The 20066-nt window shown below is 41.3% G+C and overlaps 1 protein-coding gene across 1 annotated transcript; it reads left to right on the forward strand.

The window, feature by feature from the left end:
• Positions 1–828: 828 nt before the first annotated feature.
• Positions 829–19493, forward strand: LOC130696270 (uncharacterized). Its single transcript, XM_057519359.2, has 8 exons — positions 829–1071; positions 9348–9479; positions 9552–9614; positions 10871–11015; positions 16351–16559; positions 17838–18097; positions 18174–18634; positions 19158–19493. The coding sequence occupies exons 1-8, from the start codon at positions 901–903 to the stop codon at positions 19169–19171; spliced, it is 1455 nt and encodes a 484-aa protein (XP_057375342.1). The 5' UTR covers positions 829–900; the 3' UTR covers positions 19172–19493.
• The last annotated feature ends 573 nt before the right edge of the window (positions 19494–20066 follow it).

Below are 20066 nucleotides of genomic sequence, written 5' to 3' on the forward strand. Positions count from 1 at the left end.
TTGATTGTGGAAAACTGGAGGTTTTTCTTTTTCCTTCTTCACTCGTGTGTGTGTGTGTGTAATCTTTGATCGTAAAAAAAAACATGGCGGACGAGCTCGGAAACATTTGAGGATAGAAAAAAAAAATAAAAACTAGAAAAGTTTCATTGGAGACATGCGAATCGAAGAGACGATTGGAAACTAGTCACGCACGTCGTTGTACACATGAAAGCAAATTGTAACGTTATCAAAAAAAAAAAAAGTAAGGCCAATCGATGCGTTTTCCAGAAAAAAAACAAAAAAACATGTGAACGATATCGTGTTGGGCGAGGACAATCGCTGCTTCTCTTATTTTTTCCGTCACCTGTTCTACCGTTTCACCTGTGTAGACAGCTGTGTCGTCAAGCAGCACAAACAACCTGTGCTGCCACTAGGCGGATAACTTACAACCCCATGTGCGTCTCCCTTTTTTTTTTATAATTAATTTAAAGAAGAAAGATAAAAATGAATTTAAAGAAAAAAAAAAATGAGACGAAGCGTCTAACGACAACGAGGATCCTCTTGATCTTTGACGACACTTGACAGTGTTCCAAAAAAATATTCTGTCAAAGGATTTCGTCCAAAGTGTTGGGAAACGAGTCGATAATGATGGGCCACAGCCATTAACGCTTTTCTGTATAGGGTGGGGTTCACGTTGACGCCCGAAGCATCCTGCCACAGCCCCATCTTTTTTTTTTTTTTATAATTTCAATTTGCTGTTATTTTAGCACTTGATGAGATTTCATTTTATACAAAACAAAAAATGATCTAATATGAATTTTTTATTTAAATTACAGAGAGAGAGAGAGAGGGCAAAAAAAAACGTTAAGTGTGTTTAAACCCCTCCCAAAAAATCGTGATTGGTGATTTGCGGGACGTAGTATGCCGAGCTCGGGATTGATGCAATTAAGCAACGGGAGCAGTTCTAGCAGTTCGAACAGCAGCAATAATAGCACTAGCGGCATAATTGTCATCAACGGAGGTGCTAACAGAATGGACGGAACTCTGAGTCAGAGTATGGATTCGGTCAACACGGTCGCCGCTGAAGAAGAGGTAACGATTTCTTTTTCTATTTTTTTACCTGTCATCATCTGAAATTCAACACCGAATCTCCTCCGGGGCCGCCGACCTTTTTTTTTAAATAAAAAAACACAACGAAAATTCTTTCGTTCGTTTTGTCGTTTCCACTGTCTGCCCCGTCACAACTGGCTGATTTTTTTTTCTTTTATATTTAGGAAAAAGCGTTTAATTTTCTTGTATAAAAAAAAAGGGGGGAAAGATTTTTACAGTAGCTGCTTTGCTACTGTAGAAACATTATTTGAACAAAGATTTCTTGTTTGTAAATATTTTTTTTTTCGGATCGAGATGATGATCAACTCCGGATGTTTTGATGTTTCAGACACATGGGAATTTCTAATCGTCTTTTTAATTTAATGACTTTTGATAGAGGCAAAAGAGATTAGCTCTCTAATATTTTTTTTTATACCCGAGTCCCAGGGTCTTTGCTTCGTTCTCCCCTTTTTTTTTCTAAATTCAACTTCCGCTGTTAACCGATCCAAAACTTTTTGGCCACACCCTTTTTTTTTTTTTATACAATCCCAACATTTTTTTTTTTTTTTTGAACGAAAAAAAAAAAATGGCCGCAAATATAACCTCTGTGTAAAAACTTTGTGCGCTGAATACTAAAAAAAAAGCGGAGAGTGTTTAACCCTGGCGACGTCACGGGTGCTGACGTTTTTCAATCCGCGCGCTGGTGTCTCTTGTCCCGAGTCCCGTGTTTGTTTTGGAACAGCGTTGGCAGTCGTCGGTATATTAAGCGATTGCAATGGACAAACAAAAGTTTTTTTTTTTTTTTTCTGGAAAAGTTAGGAGAGAGAGAGAGAGAAAAAAAAGTTGCTGAACCCTTTTTTTTTTTTTTTTTTTGTTTGTTATGAAAACACAGTTCATTTTTAGACGCTCGGGTCTTTTGGTTCTTGTAAAGCGCAGAAATAAAAAAAAAGAAAAAATAGTTTGTTTTTTTTTCTCTGTTGAAACGGTTGGCCGCGTCCGGCTGCTGCTCTTTGGCTATGAAGCGGCTTGTTCACACCTGCCGTACGCTTTCGACCGAACGGCCAACCAAAAATTCTTTGGTCCGCATCCGGCGTGTCCCTCATACACCCGTCGTTTTTCTTTTTCTTTTTGTTTTTCCTCCCTCCAACAAGATGTCGATATATACATATACTTAGTAAATATATATATATATACACTCTTCCTACCGGGGGTCAATAAACATTTCGGCTTGGTGCCTTTCTTTTAACCGTAAGGCTTTAAAAAAAAAAAAAAGAAAAATATCCTTTTTGTTTTTTTTTTTTTCAATTGTTATTTTTTGGAAGTTGTTGTACGTACTGGAACGCGCCCCTTTTTGATTGTCGGCCGACAAAATTGAAAGTAAACATTTCGAAAATTGTTGGAAGGGCCTTTTGTTAGCGTCGTGCGCGGACCGTGTGCGTAATCGATCTGCCATCGTTTTGTTTGCATAGCGGTTTTCTCTCTGCAAGTCGTTAAGACGGACACCCCTCTTATTTTTTTTCCGCGTTCATTAACTTGTTCTTCTAATCCCCTGCCTAGATGTTGCTAATGGATTGAACATGAGACAGCAGGACAAAACATTAAGAACGTCCACCCCAGAATGTCGCAAATGAGGACACCAACGCCCTCCTCCACACACTAAATAATTTTTTTTTCTTTTTTTTTTTTTGTTTTAAAGTAATAACATATCATTTGAATCAACCCGAGTCTCATTAACGAGCGCCGTCCCTTTCCGCAATTTTCTAAATAAAAAAAAAAGAAATGCTCTTGTTTTGAAGTTTGTGCGGCGGCGTGTGCGCACTTTTCGAATCCCTTTTTCTTTTTTGTTTTGATTTTACTCCCTGCTCACCTTTTTTCTTTTTAACCAGCCCCCCTTCTCTTTTAGTGTGTTGTCAAGAGTCTTTGGGGTTGGATCAATAATATAACACAACCCCCCCCCCCCCCCCCCCCCAAACGTCTAAGAAACACAGCGGCAGGTAACGACATTTTCTCTCTACGGGAATTCCGAGTTCTGCGGTACAATCTTTATTCCCCCCCTCCCCATCCACTCTACGTGGTAGATAAACGACCCTGTCATTCAGCACCCACCAATCCGGATGCGTGTTTTTTCTTTCCTCTTTGGTTTGAAGGTATAGCTACATAACTTTGACGCGCGGCGCACCGTGGTAAGACGAATATTACGGGCACGGTCCGTCACCACTCGACGCTTGTCGTGTTGAGCTGCGCAACATTTTCGGCTGTCGGCACTGGCACACTGATGCCATTCTTCCTTGTCATACCATGTTGTTGAAGAGGGGAAAGACATGGGAAGGACCGTACGAGGAGTGTTCGTATCACCACATGTCTAATGACTGGATTGGTTTGAAACGTAATCAAATTAAAAAAAAAGGAGAACTACCGAAAGTTTGATGGGGCGTTACAGTCGCGCTACAACACGTTTCGGCTCCATGTGTCCAGTACGAGCTGGAACAGCCATTTTTTTTTTTTTTTTTTTTTTTGGTTAGTCCGTCGATGCATTTTCCAGCTGTCATTTTCTTGCTATTTCGATGATGATGACTTTATCGGATTAAAAAAAATTTTTTTTTTTTTTGTTTGAAATCGGATCGAGTTTTCATTGAAGTGTTTACCTTTTCAATATTTGCCTTGCACCCTTCGTCACACCCTTTGGCGTTGCCATGGTAACGTTCGGCCTGTTTCATAGTTGATGCACTGGCTGTGCATCGCGTTCTCTCCCGAGGTCGTTAATGATGAACCAGCTTCCCTTTTTTTTTTTATTCTCTCAGTAAGAGTCGAAAGTCCGCCCACCCCCCTCTTCGTTGTTTTTTTGTTTGCTTTATTCGTAGACGATGATTCACGTTGCACAACTTCAGGTAAAAAAGAAGAAGAAAAAAGAGTAAGTTTTGCAGCTTCCTCTGTCGCTCAAATTATCGACAGCCGTAAACTTTTTACTCGGGGGCCGGGGGTACATTTATTTATATTTATAACAAGCTTGTCAAGTTGACGTTTTCACGTATAGATCTCTAGAGTGATGTGTGTACACAAGTCGGGAGAGCAACTGACGTGCAACTTTTAGGCTTTCTAAAAAAAATATATTCCCCCCCCCCCCACTATACAATGAAAATGCAAATGATCGTGTATGCTGATTGGATATCCGCGACATGTTCTATCTCATTTATGAGGATTTTTATTGTGTGAAAAGCTTCCTTTTTTTTTGGAAAATTCGTTGGCGAGCAATCAATACCGAGTCAAAGGTGAATGTAACCACCCATCCAAGCATATCCTGTCATTCTTCTTTCACTACAGCATCGCTCGCTATCTCAATCACCTACGCCTTCTGTCCTCCCCTTTTCTTTTTTTCTGCTGGCGTCGTCCTTTGCACTCTACAGATACACACACACACACGCACAATTTATACGCTTCTTTTCGTGTGGCCGTCTGCTGTGGACGGACAAGAAAGAGCCTCGTTACTTGCTTCTTCTCTCAATTGACTTTGAGATCACGGGCACAAAACTTCCTTTTCTCAGCGACTTGCGTTGTGATTTGAAAAAAAAAAAAAAAAAAAGTATTTGATTTCCTTCCCACCACGGCCGTGTTTTCATTTTTATGATGATGACATCGGCAGCTTTGGATTTATCATTTCAAAATGTGTGCAGCTCCTTGGCTCACATCCTTTTTTTTTTTGTTGGCCAGCGTGTGGGAAACTTCGCACAAGGTGGAACAGCGTTGATGGATCTATATAAGACGGTGTGAAGGTAGGGCGGGGGGGGGGGGGAAAGGAAACGCAGCAAAGCATCGAAAATTGAATTGTGTTTTTGATATTATTATGTGCGCGGGAGTAATAGTTCGCTGCTCTTTATTACGACTATACATCCATGCGATGATGATGACAAAGCTATACCATGTGTGAGCTACTGGTTTTTTTTAGCCCCCGGTTTTCTTATGATAGAAGCGTGCGGGATTTTCGACCGAAATCAAGGGATGTACAGCCTAAAGGGAATTGATAAAAAAAAAAAAAAAAAAAGGGACATCATCATCATCGTTTGGGTTTAACTGCCGGAGAGTCGGGGGGTCATCACACGGCCAGCGAATTTCCTTTGTCTTATTTTATTTTTTTTTTTTTTATATCTGACAATCTCTGCTGTGTGTGTGTGTTTCGGAAATAGTTTTACGTGTTATCAGGGGAAGTTGGCATAGCAACGTCAGACGCGTAACTCACCACCAAATTCGATACAGTCCACTCTATTTTTTTTTTCGATATACAGCCATTTCCGGTTTCTTTTTCTGAACGAACCAATAAGGAAAGACATGGCCCGTCTGTTTTCTTTTAGTCCGTTCGCCATTGATTACCATTTCAGCGCCATACTCCGTCATTGCTCGTTATGTTTTCATCAAAACTTTTTTTTTTTTTTCTCTTTTACCGCCTCGAGCAATATAGTTTTAGTTTTCCCCGATCGATAAATGCAAATAAACGTTATCTTATCTTAGATTTTTTCATGCATTTGAAGGGGGTGGGTTGGCATCGTAATCATTTCCTACATCCCATTTGCTTTCGATGGGAAAAGATGTGTGGGGGGGAGGGGGGGTGGTGAGGAAAAAGTTGAGTGAACTGACGGGGAGCGATCCAACTTGTAGCTGATTGGCCTACGAAATTGGGTAGGAAAAAAGGCAACAAGACGAGGAAATTTGCTCTGATAATCAAAAGAGACGAACGACGAGAGAGAGAGAGAGAGAGAAGGAAAAGCCCATTAGCTCTCCCTCTCTCTTTTCTCCATCCTGCCAGCATCGTGAATGGTCTTTGGGGTTACATTTTGCGTCTTCTGGTCACGTTTGCAAGCCCTCCTTTTTCTTTTTCCCCCAACCACCCCACAGTCTATTTGATGTGCTTCTCGGCTCTAATATTTCTTTTCTTTTTTAAAGCGTAAAACCTTTTCTTGTTTCAAAAAAAACAAAAAAAAACACGCGCGCGCGCGCGCTCCAGATGATGATGGCGGCGGCTATTTTCGTGCGCAATCTTTTGCTCGTTCCCGCACCTCACAAATGTCTTTGATAGTTTTTCTTTTTAAATGAAAATATTTTTTTTTTGGCACTGTTCACTTCTCTCCGACCTGTGAAAAATCATTAAAATTTATAAAGAAGAAGCTGTTTTTAGGCAAAGTATCGAGGTTAACCATCATTTGACTCCCGTCCACATATTCACCCCAAACAAAAACAAGGACGTGCTCAAGTTGGTACGATTTTTTTTTTAAAGAAAATTAAAGAGGGTCTTCGTTCTATTGAAAGTAAAGGAGGGGATGATAAGACTCGTCGTTCTACTTTAGAAATCAAAAGAAACACATTTGACTATGTCGTTGAGTTTCTTTCCCTTTTTGAATTGGTCCATAGAGTCCTACCTAGGACCAATCGGGTCTTTGATCAAGATATCGAGCGTATTTTTTTTTTTTTTTTTTCTTATTCGCAGACAAGGTTCTTTTCTACTAGTATCGGATCCGTGTACAGACACGCCGTACTCCAATCCAATCATCTAGAGTAGAGTGCTGGTGTTTGATGGCTTGCTTAGACGTGTGTCTAGTGTCTATTTATTCATTTGCTAAAAAGGATGGAGCGATGCGAGGTCGTGCGAGACACGCACACACACAAAAAAAAAATAAATAGAGGCAATACCTGAATCTACTTGTGTCTCAATTTCGACCTTTCTTTGCTGCTAGTCATCCTTCTTTTTTTTTTTTTTTTTTTTTTTGATAAATCAACTCTCTTGCGTATTTATTTTCTTCAAAATTTAGAGTTCGCCCACCCTTTCTCTCTCTCTCTCAAGCCCCTTAACCTAATCGCGTAATAGGGACTTTGAGCGCACAGGAAGAAGACCTCCGCGCAGAGCGACTGACACTCAAAAGAAGCCGAGAAGAGAGAGGTAAAAGTTATAGCGCACATCCGTCGGTTGCTCTCTACTGCTGGAACGAGAACACACAAGTTGGATGATGGGGGGGGGGGGGGGAGGTTTGGATCAATAGAGGGGACTCCTCCCCGATGTTTCCCTCCACCTCGATAAACGTAAAGGTTGTGGCTGTGTGTGTGTGCTGGGAATACCTAAAACACACAGACACACTCTTGACTTTGCTCTCTCGGTGTAGTACGGAGGTCCCCTGAGCGCTCCGGCATGTTCCAGCGCCATCCATCCAAAATGCTCCAACGACGACATCCAACTTTTCTTTTTCTTTTTTTTTTTTTTGTTAGTTTTATTGGACGGAGGAAGAAGATGACTCTTGATGCTCCTTTTGGGGAGGAGGAGGGGGGAGGGAGAGCTGGAGTAAGGATCGCTATCGTTATCGCCCTCGAGCAAAGAAAAATTGTTGCTAAAAGGATCATAGTGGATCAGCAACAACACCGACTTTTTGCTCCATCCCTATCACGCTGCGGGAAAAAGGACGGGGACGGGTTGAAAAAACATGAAAAAAAAAGGATCAAAGCTTTTTGTTGGTATGTTTGTCCTCTTGATGAGGATCGCACACGCCGTGTGGCGATTGGTTGGTTAGAAAAATGTTTTTTTTTTTTTTTTAATTTGAAATGAGATGCGTGGGATGATGTCTCGAGAAAAGAAACTGAAATTTTTGAATGAACGCGCGACGGAAACATGTTGACAAATTGTTTTGCATCCGTCTTTTGAAAAAAAAAAAAAAAAAAAAAAAAAAAACCGATGCCAGTAAAAGACAGGTGCGGCTGGGAAGTGTTCGATACGCGCCAGCACCTGTTTCCTTTTTAAAAGTTTGGCATCGTTGCCAAAGTATCTATAGTGGAACACTATTTATTTTTTACGTGTACACATTTCTTGCGGTGTGCGGATGAGCATCTTTTGTTTAAGATCTACGAGGACGAAGAAGAAACAAAAATCGCTTAGCGTTTGGCAAGTTTTTGTGCCTTTCAAAAGATTTACAAAAGAGAAGAAATAACAGTTTTTTTGTTTTTAAATTTCCGCTAAAACAATCGACTTTTTGTTGACAATCTGCATTGCGTCTGTTTTGTTTGAAAGACCAGGTCGAGTTTGCTCCATTCGTTTTTTTTTGTTTTTTTTTTTAAGTCTCAGAATCCAAAAATGCATTTCATTTTATTCTTGATGATTTGGCATCGTATTTCAAAGCTAAAATGTGATTATAATGCATCGGTTTGAAGATTGACTCACCTTTTAAGGATTTTCTGGCAACCTCCGGGGTTTGATCAATGACGCGGTCGAGCTTGGCGTGTTATTGCCCGGGCCAACTAACTATGACACTAGCCGTAATACCATACAAAAGAATGTGGTACTTCACATCTGTCTGTGTTTGTCCTTTCTTCTTCTTACCCGTTTTTATATCCGAAGGTACACACATTTTCTTTCCTACACACACCGTGTGTGTGTGTGTGTGTGAAGGATCTTGTTTAGTTGAAGAGAAGAGCCAGTTCCTTAACTAAAAAAAAAAAAAAACGTAGCGATCGTTTTTATTTTGGCTCAGTGTTTCTATATTGACATTTGTGCGCCGTGTTTAGCCGCCAGTTTGGACAGAGCGCTAAACATTCGTGTAAATATATACACGGCCATCTAGTGCGAACGCGTGTTAGGCTTGTTAATGACCACAATCGATGTTTTTTTTTTGTTTGTTTTTTTAAGAATACCGTGTTTTTTCCAATCTAAATTAACAGCCCATTTGTATCGTAATTATCTTTGCATTTTTATAATCTAATTGTAAATCATTCCCTTTTGGGGGGGGGGGTGGTATCGAATGGATAGCGTTCTAAAAATAGGGGTAAAAAGCGTTTAAGTTTTGTTACCTGGGTTATTTTTGAGGGGGATGGGGTGGGGGGCCAGCAAAACAAAAGAAGTGGAGGAACTGCACATTTTTTGCCTATGTATTTGGTAAAGGGCAGGTTGTTAACGATCGGGATTAAATCGACCAAACGCACGCCGAGCTCTGCAACGAGCGCAAAGTACGACGACCTATCCCTTTTGCTGGCCGTTGTGTGTGTGTGTGTGTGCTGGCGTGACCAGAGTAGCCAAACGAAGAAGGGGAGGGGTTATCAGCGCAATAAAAAAGGGGGAAAAAAAAAAAGAAGAATGAAATTGAGGGTAGGAAAGCGAAAGAAGAAAGCTCCATCACTCTGATGTCCAGGGACGTTAGACTCCTGGGCATAGATTTATTTTCTTCTTCCTTTTTTTTTTTTATTTTATTGATTTTTTTTTTTTTTCTAATTTATTTTATTTATTTGACGTGTGTTTTGTTCTTTGTGATTAGGTGAGGACTTTGTTTGTTAGCGGCCTGCCGATGGACGCCAAACCGCGCGAACTGTACCTGCTCTTCCGCGCTTACGACGGCTACGAAAACTCACAGTTGAAAGTGACGAGCAAAAACGGGAAAACAACTTCGGTAAAATTTGCGATGATGCTCAATATTACATTTTAAATTGATTAATTGAATTAGTTTTCTTCGCAAAAACAGCCGGTGGGATTTGTGACGTTCGCGACGCGAGCAAGCGCCGAAGGAGCCAAGCAAGACTTGCAGGTAAAACATAATTTTTTAATGATCTAATTTTCGTGGCGTAAAGAAATTCATTAACTGTGATGGCGATGGCAGTGCGTCGTCGTGTGCGCGCCTATTCAAGCCGCTTAAAGATGAAAGGGGGGGGGGGGGGTTCCTCTTTGTTGTCCAAGTTTCTTGTCTTCTCTTTTCGCCACATCTGCCCCCAATCCCATCGATATCGGCCAACAGCGTCGCTGCTTGTTTAAGGATCGCATTCGCCAGATAAGCCCCTTTGCCAGTGAAACGTGATGATTTGCTCTTAGGTACGGATTCGTCCAAGACGTAATAAAAAAAAAAAAAAAAAATGGTGTTCCACAAACAAATTATCGGAGAAACGTTTTATCCTTCGGGGTTCGAATGAATAGGAAAGTAATGAAAATACGTCGTCATCGGTTTAATCATCGCCGCAACCTTCAAACTACAAAAATAAATTTTCGGGACAAAAAAAAAAAAAATTGGACACAATAGAGCGACGATTGGGGGGGTGGAGGAGGTGGAACGTGTGTTCCCGATTCCTTTTTTCTTTAAAAAAAAAACAAAAAAAAACGTGGCTTCTCCCTGGAACGAAAGTGCGTCGTCGACATGCACATTTGGATGTCGGGTGTTGGGTTGGGAGGGGGAAAAAAAAAAAAAGGGATAGATGAAACTTTCTTTTTGGTGGGGGGAGGTGGGAAGAGACGAGGAGCCGGAATTGAATCACGTATATCCCGAAAATAGCGCCAAAAAGGAGGGCTGGAGAAAAAAAAAAAAAAAGATCCAAACGGACCAAAAGGGCCGAGCAAGTCTGTATTTATACACAACTGGCGGAGGGGGCGGAGGTGTAGTAGCTCTTGTACATTTTTCACGGGTCATGTTTTTTTTTCGCCTCTTGTTGTTTGAAAAACTCAAAAAAAATATCGTGAAAAGAGATAAAATGCCATGCAATCATAAAAACAAAACAAGCGACAGGCTTTGAAACGTTCGGAATGTCGGTCAATTGTTTCACGCGTTTCGTGAACAGGTGCTGGTACTTACCGTGATTCGCCTCGTGTTCTCTTTGCCATTGAAATTCGTTGTTTACATTTGTCAACACGACACAACACGGAATGTCATTGTCGTCATTGTTTTTAAGATGCAAAAAGAAGAAAGATGTTTGACCAATTACTTTTTCTTTTCACCTGCACACACGAACCTTTTTCACGCCACTTCACGCGAAAAAAAATCAAAACAAACAAAAACAAATCGAAAAAAAAAAAAAGGGCGTGCGGTTCGATCCGGACATCCCGCAGACGATCCGGCTGGAATTTGCCAAGAGCAACACGAAGGTCAGCAAACCCAAACAGCAGAACAGTTCGCCCCCTGCAGCCGCCCCTCACCCCACGTTGCTGCACCCTCTCACCGGCCGTGAGTATCACCACCTTTATTTTTCATTTTTCATTTTTAAACATAACGAAAGAAAGCCCTTTTTTTTTTTTTTTTAAATTTCATCACATCAATCACGTTTGTTTGTTTTTCGTGTGTACATACCAACCAATGACAAGCCCATTTTCAATTGGAACACACGTAAGACACATGACCATTGATTGATTGAGTGTATATTACGTGATGCACTCTTCTTTTTTTTTTTTTTTTATACGGCAATCATTGGCTCTTACGTCACATTTTTGTGTGTGTAAGGTTTAAAACTATTTATTTTTTTTTTATTATTTCAGTTTTATTGAACGACTGTGTAGTAGGTTTTGACATTTTTTTTTTTTTTTTTTTTCATTCGCTTCTTCTTTTTTTTTCTTTCTGGAGGGCAGGAGGGACGTAATATTTTGTCAACCAGCCAATCCATTTTAACATGTGCCTAACATCTGGTCAGGTGTTTCGTGTCAAAAGAACTACAGCGCCAGGAAAGGGGAATGGTTACGAAAAGAAAAGAAAAAAAAAAAACGATGTCAGTTAGTAACTAAAATGGCGATTTTCTATTTTTTTTATTTTATTTTTCTAAAAGCAAACGCCAGTCGTGAACACTCTGACACGTGAGGGGCGACAGTGAGCTAAACAAAACTTGATTTTCAAAAAGAAGAAAGAAAAAGGTAAAGCTTCTGCGAACGACAGCAGCGCTAATAGAGTGAATGGTTTATTCGCTTTCGTTGTTGCAGCGCTCCTCTTTTCTTTTTCTTTTTTTTTTTTTTTATAATAACGCACCCGAAAAAAAAAAAGAAACTTTTCCAGGAGTGGTAGATCCAATCAATCGTCCCACCCAACAGATTCTCTCTCTTTTTTTTTTATTTGAATTAAAGCGGGGGGGGGGATAGTAATATTGCACGGCAAGTTGATAAAGTATTTATTTACATTATTCGATGCAACTTTTTTTTTTTTTTTTTGAGCCCATCACCTTGTTGTTGGACAGCTTATTCCTTTGCCCCCCCCCCCCCCCCTCTTGCGTCTTTTACGAAATGTGAAATGAAGTTGATGAAAGATGGCGGTTCTCGCTCATCAATCGATACACGAGACTTTGTGGAGGGGAGGGGGGGGGGAAAGGTGAGCGCAAAAGCCGGGGCCAAGATTAAATCTATAGAGACTTAACGTTGTGTGTGTGTGTGTGTGTGTCTGTGTGTAGAGTTAAAAGGAAAAAGGGTCTTTGTCGGCGTTTATGTTTCACGCGGGATGAAGGAATTAACGATGATGACGGTTAAGGAGAGCCTCGTGCCCGTCAGCGAAAAAGAGTAGTAGCTCAACCGATTAAAAACGAGTACAAGTTAAAGAGGTTAAGTGGGCACAGGTGAGTGGGTGGGGTATTACAGGGGAAAATGAGAGACATCCTCTCCCCCCCCCCAAGTTTTTCTTTTAAATGTTGGAATACAACATTTGTATTTTTTTTTTTTTTTTTTAATAAAAATTTACGAGCTGTCCATTATTTTCGTAATGGATTTTGTTGAAAGAGCAAAAACATAAAGCCATTACGAATTTACCCGTCATTTAAATGCGCACGGGCTATAGTTAGCTGGGAGGCATTTTTCCCGACGGTCTGCTCACATAAGTTGGACGTAAACTTTAATGAAAACATGCACCTACACGTGCCCTTTGATTTTTCTTCCCGTCGTTTGAAATCTATCCGAAAAGCCACCTTTATTTTTTCTTCTTCTATCGAATGAAACATTCCTTGAAAAAAAACAAAAAAACAAACTCAATTGGAATAAGACTCAATCGATGATTTCCCTCGGCTGTTCCAGACTTTTGCGAGGCTCAGAGATAGAGGTTGTTACCTATAGAGCGAGGGGGGTAGGATCTCCCGAGACCGATCTGTATGCAAATGGCTTTAGAGAGTAGCTATGAAAAGAGCACCAAAAATAGGGCGGCCATTTTTGAAAAAAAAAAACAAAAAAAAAATGGTTCACGTTATTTGTTCCTATGATGGTAGGGAGATATCTCTTACCCAGTATGTGTTTAGACATGTACTGCGGGGCGTTCGTTCAGGGTGTTTTATTTTGTACTACACGATGGATGAGGCACGGACGCAAATGGAGTGCTCAATTTCTTTTGTCAATGCTGCGTTAACGTGATGCGTATTGCCGACGAACGGGACCAAAAAAAAAAAAAAAAAAAAAAAGAGAAATGATCACAAGTTTTTGGCGGATGCGAGTTCTTTTTTTTTTTTTTTTTTTTGGCAGGTGTTTTTTTTTAAAACTCGCTTGTGATGAATAGTGGATGCGGCCGATGTATTTTTATCCGAAAAATTTTTGGGCGGATGGAAGCAAAACGGCTACTTCGTAGTCAAAGGGGTTGTGTAAATGCAGCAAACATATGCCACACACTACCCTCCTCCGCCTCCTCCCATTTATTATTTCCTATTTTTAAGGGGTTGCGAAAAAAAAAAAAAGGGGGAAAGAAACGACTCTAGTCATTCTTCAAAGTGAGTGGTGGGTTGAGCTCATTATCGTTTTCGTGTCAACCCTGCCAGTTAAGCGAATTCCGTTCTTGATCGATCGGCCGTCCTTCCCGCCCTTTCTTTCCCTTTTATTTTTATTTTAAAGGCACCCCACACACATATATATATATATATATATATTTAAACCGAGTGTATTAGCCGTTACACCACCAACCACCAGGAGCGCAGTCGTATAAATGACCAATCAAGCCCCTTTCCCGCAAGACTACGCATAGCCCGTGGGCTGGCGATCTCGTGTTGCCCTATATAACAAGAAGTACCCCGCGAGCTTCAGTCCCTAATTGAAATGGATCGTTGGCGACGACGATGAAAAAAGACGCTTCTTTTTTTTCTTTTTTTCTTTTTTTTTATTTCGTGCGAAAACGCGGGAGGAATAATAAAAAAGAAAAATACTTTTTTAAAAAAAAAAGGCGGACGTTCTTCCGTTCCCTCCTTCCGTCCCACTGATTCAATCCGTCAATATTCACACTTTCAATCTCCGAGACTATATACAGGGAAAGTAAGGCACAGAGAGGTTGTACGAGGAAAGGTAGCAATTGGAAAGAGGGCGGAGACGCTAGAATTGAATATTCGTTTTCGATGCTCTTGGGCAAAAGAAGAAGAAGAAAAAAAAAAAAAAAAAAAAAAGAAATCGTTTCGAAAATAAGAGGAAAGGCAATGACGAACGGGAAAGAAAGAAAATAGGATCGATCGTAATTTAATCGGCCCTTGCACTTGCCCATTCTATTGGGGGAGACTGACGGCCAAAGGGAAGCACGAGAGTCTTGAACAAAAATAGGCCAGGACGACATGGACCACATCGTGGAGAGGTTGCAAAGAATAAAAAAAAAAAAAAAAAGGGGCGTACAAAGAAAATTGGTTGGAAGTAGAAGAAAAAAAAAAAGAGAGGAACTTCCGCAGTTCCGCTTCCGAGCGCCTCTATCGGCATTTTTTTCGCCCTGGGTTAAAGGGGTGGTGTTCAAAAGAATTGGATCATTCATCTTCTTCGCACTCTTCTGTTTGTTTGTTTTTTTTTTTTTTTTTTTTTGGTGTATCATTTATGAATAGAGACACTAAAGAACAAGTAATAGCAATGAGCAACACGGGCAGTTGTTTATTGTTTTTTCGTTTTTTTTTTTTAAGGACCTTTCCAAACTTAAAACATTTTCCGTGGAAGAATTTAAAATAAAAAAAAAAAAAAAAGAGTGGGAACGAAAAGAAAAGAAAAAAAAGAACGTCTTAGTTTGTTCGACATTTGTCTAGAGTGGCGCATGCAAATGCGAAGAGACGCCACTATAAAAAGCTCTTCCGGCATGGAATGCGTCGACAGGGGGACCCCCCCCCCCCCCAAATGAATAAATTCTTTTTCTAAGAATTTGTTTTTTTTTTTTTTTTTTTTTTTTTTTTTTTTGGGTGGGGGGAGAGTCTTGAAATTTGATTTTTATTTAAATATTAATTGTAACTTCCGAGTCCAGGCAAAAAAAAAAAAAAAAACAAATTGAGGCCGATAAAAAGGAGGGAAATGTTAACGATGTATGATCTCATTTTTTTTTTTTTTTTTCCCTGTCCTGGAATTGTGCTGGACCATTTCTATCCTGAAACCAGCAGTCCCGTTGTTGTAATTATGTCAAGCCTCTCTCTCTCTCTCTCTCTCTCTATCGTGGGTATTTTTTTCTTTTTTTCTCCCTGTGCACACGCTAGGTAGAAAATAAATGGCGATGGAGAGGCGGGAGAGGATCTGGAAAAAAAAAAGAAAATGAGGCAAAATGGTAGAAGAAGAAGAGAAATAGGTTTTTTTAGAAGTGGGGGGGAGGGAGAAGAAAGACGATTTATGTGATGGCCAAATCTTGGATGCCAGCCCGTCCTTGTCTCTTTTCTTCCCATCTCACACGGACTTGCTTTCTTTTTTTTTTTTCTTTTTTCCACCGCTATAACACAGACACACACGGTTGACGCTTATTTTAAATTGTTTGAAGAAGAAGAAGAAGTTGTATGCAGCAACTAGCTCGTGATGGCACCCGATTTAGAAAGCCCTTTTCCCGCGGGCAGCAGACACCGCGCGCTTAGAGATTAGTTCCCTTTTTCAAGAAGAAATGTTTGGGTCCCCCCCCTCCCCCCTCCACAAATATGTATTTATATATGCAGCATTTTCAAAGTAACAAATAAAAAGTGCGTGTTCCAGTCGCGCTCTTTTAACTGTTTTTTAAAAATATAACACAAGGATTTCCTCCTTTTTTTTTTTTCCACAAAGAAGGGCGGATCTAATTCTTTAGTGATCCTCACTGGAACGCGGACAATATGAGGCTTGAAAATGTCGTTCTACATCCCTCAGTCGTTTTTTTTTTTTTTATTTGTTTCTAAAATGGGCCGTGTTACACACACACACACACACACACGCACGCACGTTATCTTGCCTGTATTCTATTGATCGTGTGTGGTGGTGGGCGGGCTATTTTCCATGTTCCAGTCACATTTTTTTTGTTGCGGAACAGACAGAAAATGATTGGGTTACGACGATTCGATATTTACAGTACACATAAGGTGCAGAGTCCTCCAGCAAAAAAAAACAAAACAAGACAGTGCCCTATAACGTACAGACCATTTACTTGTTTTTCGTGAGAAAAAGAAAAACAAAAAGAGGGGGACCTCTGCTCGAATGTCACGCAAGTCTTTTGTTACACAACTACCGACCACCTCCTCATTGTCAATGAGATCATTTTTTCTTTTCTTTTTTCTTTGGGAATGTAAAGTTTAACCTAACCTCACATTGAAGCGATAAAAATGAAAAAATGGATTGACATTTTTCTCTTTTTGGATTGATAGAGGATTTGAGCCCCGCCTTCTTCCCGACGGCCTCGGACATGTGGACGACCCACCCGGCGTTGGCGTATTCGGCGGCGGCGGCAGCTGCGGCAGCCGCAGCGGCCGAACTTCAGGGCCAGGGACCGGGAGCAGCGGCGGCGCTCCAGCACGCCCACGCTCACCATGCGGCCGCATTGGCCGTCCATCCGGCCCTCCACCCGCAGCTACCCGTACGTTTCTTTCACCAGTTACACGCGCTGCAGCACAGTCAGCAGCAGCAACAACAGCAGCAACAGTTGCCTTGACTCGGGGTCGTGGGGTCGGTCAATGTGTTGTCGCCTTCGACTCCCACTACACCTACTACTACTACTACTACTACTCCTCCTCCTCCTCCTCCTCCCGAAACAACTACTACCTTCGTTCGATCCCACCTACACCCTAGTACATCATCTCATCGTCAGACCGTCCTCGTGCCATCATTCCAACCCGTTTTCAACCTTTACAGTTATTGGCAACAGCAGCAGCAGCAGTGTTACTACACCAACTACAACTACCACGACCAGCAGCAACAACAACAACAAGAGCGCGACGTCCGGACGAATCGAGCGGAACCACCGACGCAGCTCGGAGATCATCAGCAGGTGTGCAAGCCTGTGCAGTCCAACCACCACAATTACGTTATCCACAACACGATCAAAAAAAAAAACACACACACACAGTTCCGATGCACTTCTTTATCCTACCCCTCCCCCTCCCCCTTTTTTTTAAATAGTTTTTTTTTTCCTTAATGGTCTTAGTTTTTTTGTTTTGTTTTTTCCTGCATAGAACTGCACATTTTATTTTATTGGGTGGGAAAATTGGATTTAAAAAAATTTTGGTTCTGTTTTCTTCTGCAGTCACGAAAAAAAAACAACACGAACAACATCCTACCCCCAATCCTCTTGAACTGCACAGGCTGCACGATGATCTCTCTCTCTGTTTGTTTTGGTCTCGTTCGCTCGGTCGGTGTTTTTTTTTTTTTTTTTTTTTTTTTTTTTTTATATTATGTTGCCCCATTTTGTCCTGAATGAATGGGATAAAGTGATTTTGATTTTTTGAAAGGCTTTGCGTAAGTCGATGGACAACCTTTACGTTGCGACCGCAATCGTTATTAGCGCTCGATTATTATTATTTTTTTTTTTTTATTGCTTAATCGTATTCGATTCAGAAGAAAAAAGAATGGGATTAGAATGGCGAAAGAGAGCGGTTGCCTAGGCAACCGAGAATGCCGATGGTAGGCCTTCTGTGTTTACGCAAACAAAGAGGTTCTTAAATGCTCGTACACGCACTGCTTACCTGCATGATGCGACCCCATACACCTGTGTGTCCCCTCCCCCCCCCCCCCAAAAAAAAAATAATGTTGAATTCATTTAAAGTTAAAATCTTGTTTTGTTGTTATTATAATTATTGCGGTGACGTTCATTTCTTTTGTTTTCATTGTTTCTTTTCTCTATGTGGTTTTTGTTCAGGGATCGATGCAGATGAGTCACAGTGGTCATTTGACGCAATTGATGGGCTCTACGCCGCATCACCACCATCATCATCACCACATGGCAGCTGCCGCTGCGGCCGCCGCCGGTGGTTCCCCGGTCGCTGCTCCTGGTGCCGGGGCCGGTGCTTCGACTCCTTCGGCCATGGGAGGCGGAGCCAATGCTCCTTGCTCGACTCTTTTCGTCGCCAATCTCGGCCAGTTTGTCTCTGAACAAGAACTTAAAGAACTTTTCGGCAGGTAATAAATATCACGCATTTAAATGTTTTAATGTCTTCGTATTTTAAATCTAAAATCATTCCTGCCACCCCCCTAGTTTTCCTGGATATTGTCGCCTGCGCATGCACAACAAAGGTGGTGCTCCTGTAGCCTTCGTCGAGTACGCTGACGTTCGCTGCGCGGCCCAGGCTCTGATCTCGTTGCAGGGCACTTACCTGCTCTCGTCTGACCGCGGCGGCGTCCGCATCGAGTACGCCCGCAACAAGATGGCCGAGACGGGCGGTGGGAGCGGCAGCAACAACGGCGGAAGCCCCACGTCCGGCGGATCTTCCTCGTCGTCGCTGTTGTCGATGGCCAACGGCCAGCAGCAACAGGAGCAAAAGTACAACGTGCATCACCATCATCAGCACGCGCAGGCCGAGGTGGAGGCGGCCAAGATGTCGAGCAATCAGGCCAGCATGGCCATGGCCGCGGCCGCCGCCAATTCGGCTCTGTCGCAGGCCGTCCAAGGTGCCCCGCTTCACGCTCTCGGTCTCTACGGACATCACATCTGGCTAGGTAAATGAAATATTCATTTTATTTTATTTTATTTTATTTTAAATCAAGCTCAACATTGCGCCGTCAGCGCTTTGATCGTACATGACCGAGAGCGGGGTCGGGGGGGGGGGGGGGGAATGATGCGGTTGAGGGGAAGGGCTTCAAAAAAAAAAAAGTTGAACGTTGCACTCTGCAAAGCGGCTACCAAGTTTTGACCAATCCGAAAACCGCTGCCGGGTTTGTCTTATTCATGTTTTTTTTGTTTGTTTTTTTTTCAAAGGGAAGATTTGCGCTGAAGAGTTTTCGTTCAACTTCCTTTTTTTTTTGGGGGGGGGGGGGGCTTTCAAAAACCTTTGCCTTTCGTCGAATAGCAGACGAGAGGGGAAAACTCTCTGTGAAGAATGAACACGTTTGATCGTTGAATCAGTCCTAATTGGGCTTTTGATAAACTGAGAACCGCAAAACAAACAAGAGCAGGAAAAAAAAAAAAAAAAAGGAAATGTTTTGAATTTTTTTTTTTTTTTTTTTGCGCGTGTGTATGCAGGAATGCAAGATTAACATCCCGAAGGGGTTTTCCGAGTCGCTGCGCTCACGAGCGCAATTCAAAACAGCCCACGTTCTGCGCACACACAACTATAGTGAAATTGACTACCAATTACCACCACCGACTGCTGAGCTATTTTTTTTTTTTTTTTTGCTGCCCCTAATTGCAACACACACTATATTTACCTACCCCTCCTAACGTCCATGATAGTTTTGTAAATGTTTACCGAAATGAACTAACCCAAGAAAAAAAAAAAAAAGATACCCCTCCCGTATGCTGCCGCGACCTGGTTGCGCAACCTGATGATGCTGACGACGCAATGTGGTGGTTAAACATTTCTATAAAAAAAACAAAAAAAACATGAGAAACAACATAAAAGGGACATGTTGTTGCATGCGTTCTCTTTAATTATTTACGTGAATGATGAATTTTGTTTTGTTTGTTTTGTTTTGTTTTTTTTTCTTTTTCCTTCTCACCTGCTTTGTGTTGATGGTGTAAAAGAAGAAGTTCCTTTTTCTAATTTTTGGGCGACCCCCGTTCGCAATCTCCCCCACCCACCGTTTTTCGTTCTTCTGGTCCCTTCGGTCTTATAGTTTTGTATAAGAAAAAAAAACCTTGTTTTGTTTTTTTTTCGTTTTTTGTTATGATCTTTTTTTTTTTTTTTTTTTCGTGCATCTAATTCGTTTGTTTAGTTTTTTTGACTTGCGATTTTTTGGTCCCTTTCGAAATTTAAATACTTTGGAATTGAAAATGGGATAGACATTTGTTTTGGGCAATTCATTATTATTATTATTTTTTTACTTTCTGCAGTCGACAAGTAAAAACAGAAAGTTTTGTACGTGTTTTTAAGTTTGTGTTTTCCTCGTGTGCCCCCATCAATTCTGTACGATTGGTCCTTGATTGTTATGC

The sequence above is a fragment of the Daphnia carinata genome, chromosome 5, assembly GCF_022539665.2.
Source record: "Daphnia carinata strain CSIRO-1 chromosome 5, CSIRO_AGI_Dcar_HiC_V3, whole genome shotgun sequence".
Lineage (NCBI taxonomy): Eukaryota > Metazoa > Arthropoda > Branchiopoda > Diplostraca > Daphniidae > Daphnia > Daphnia carinata.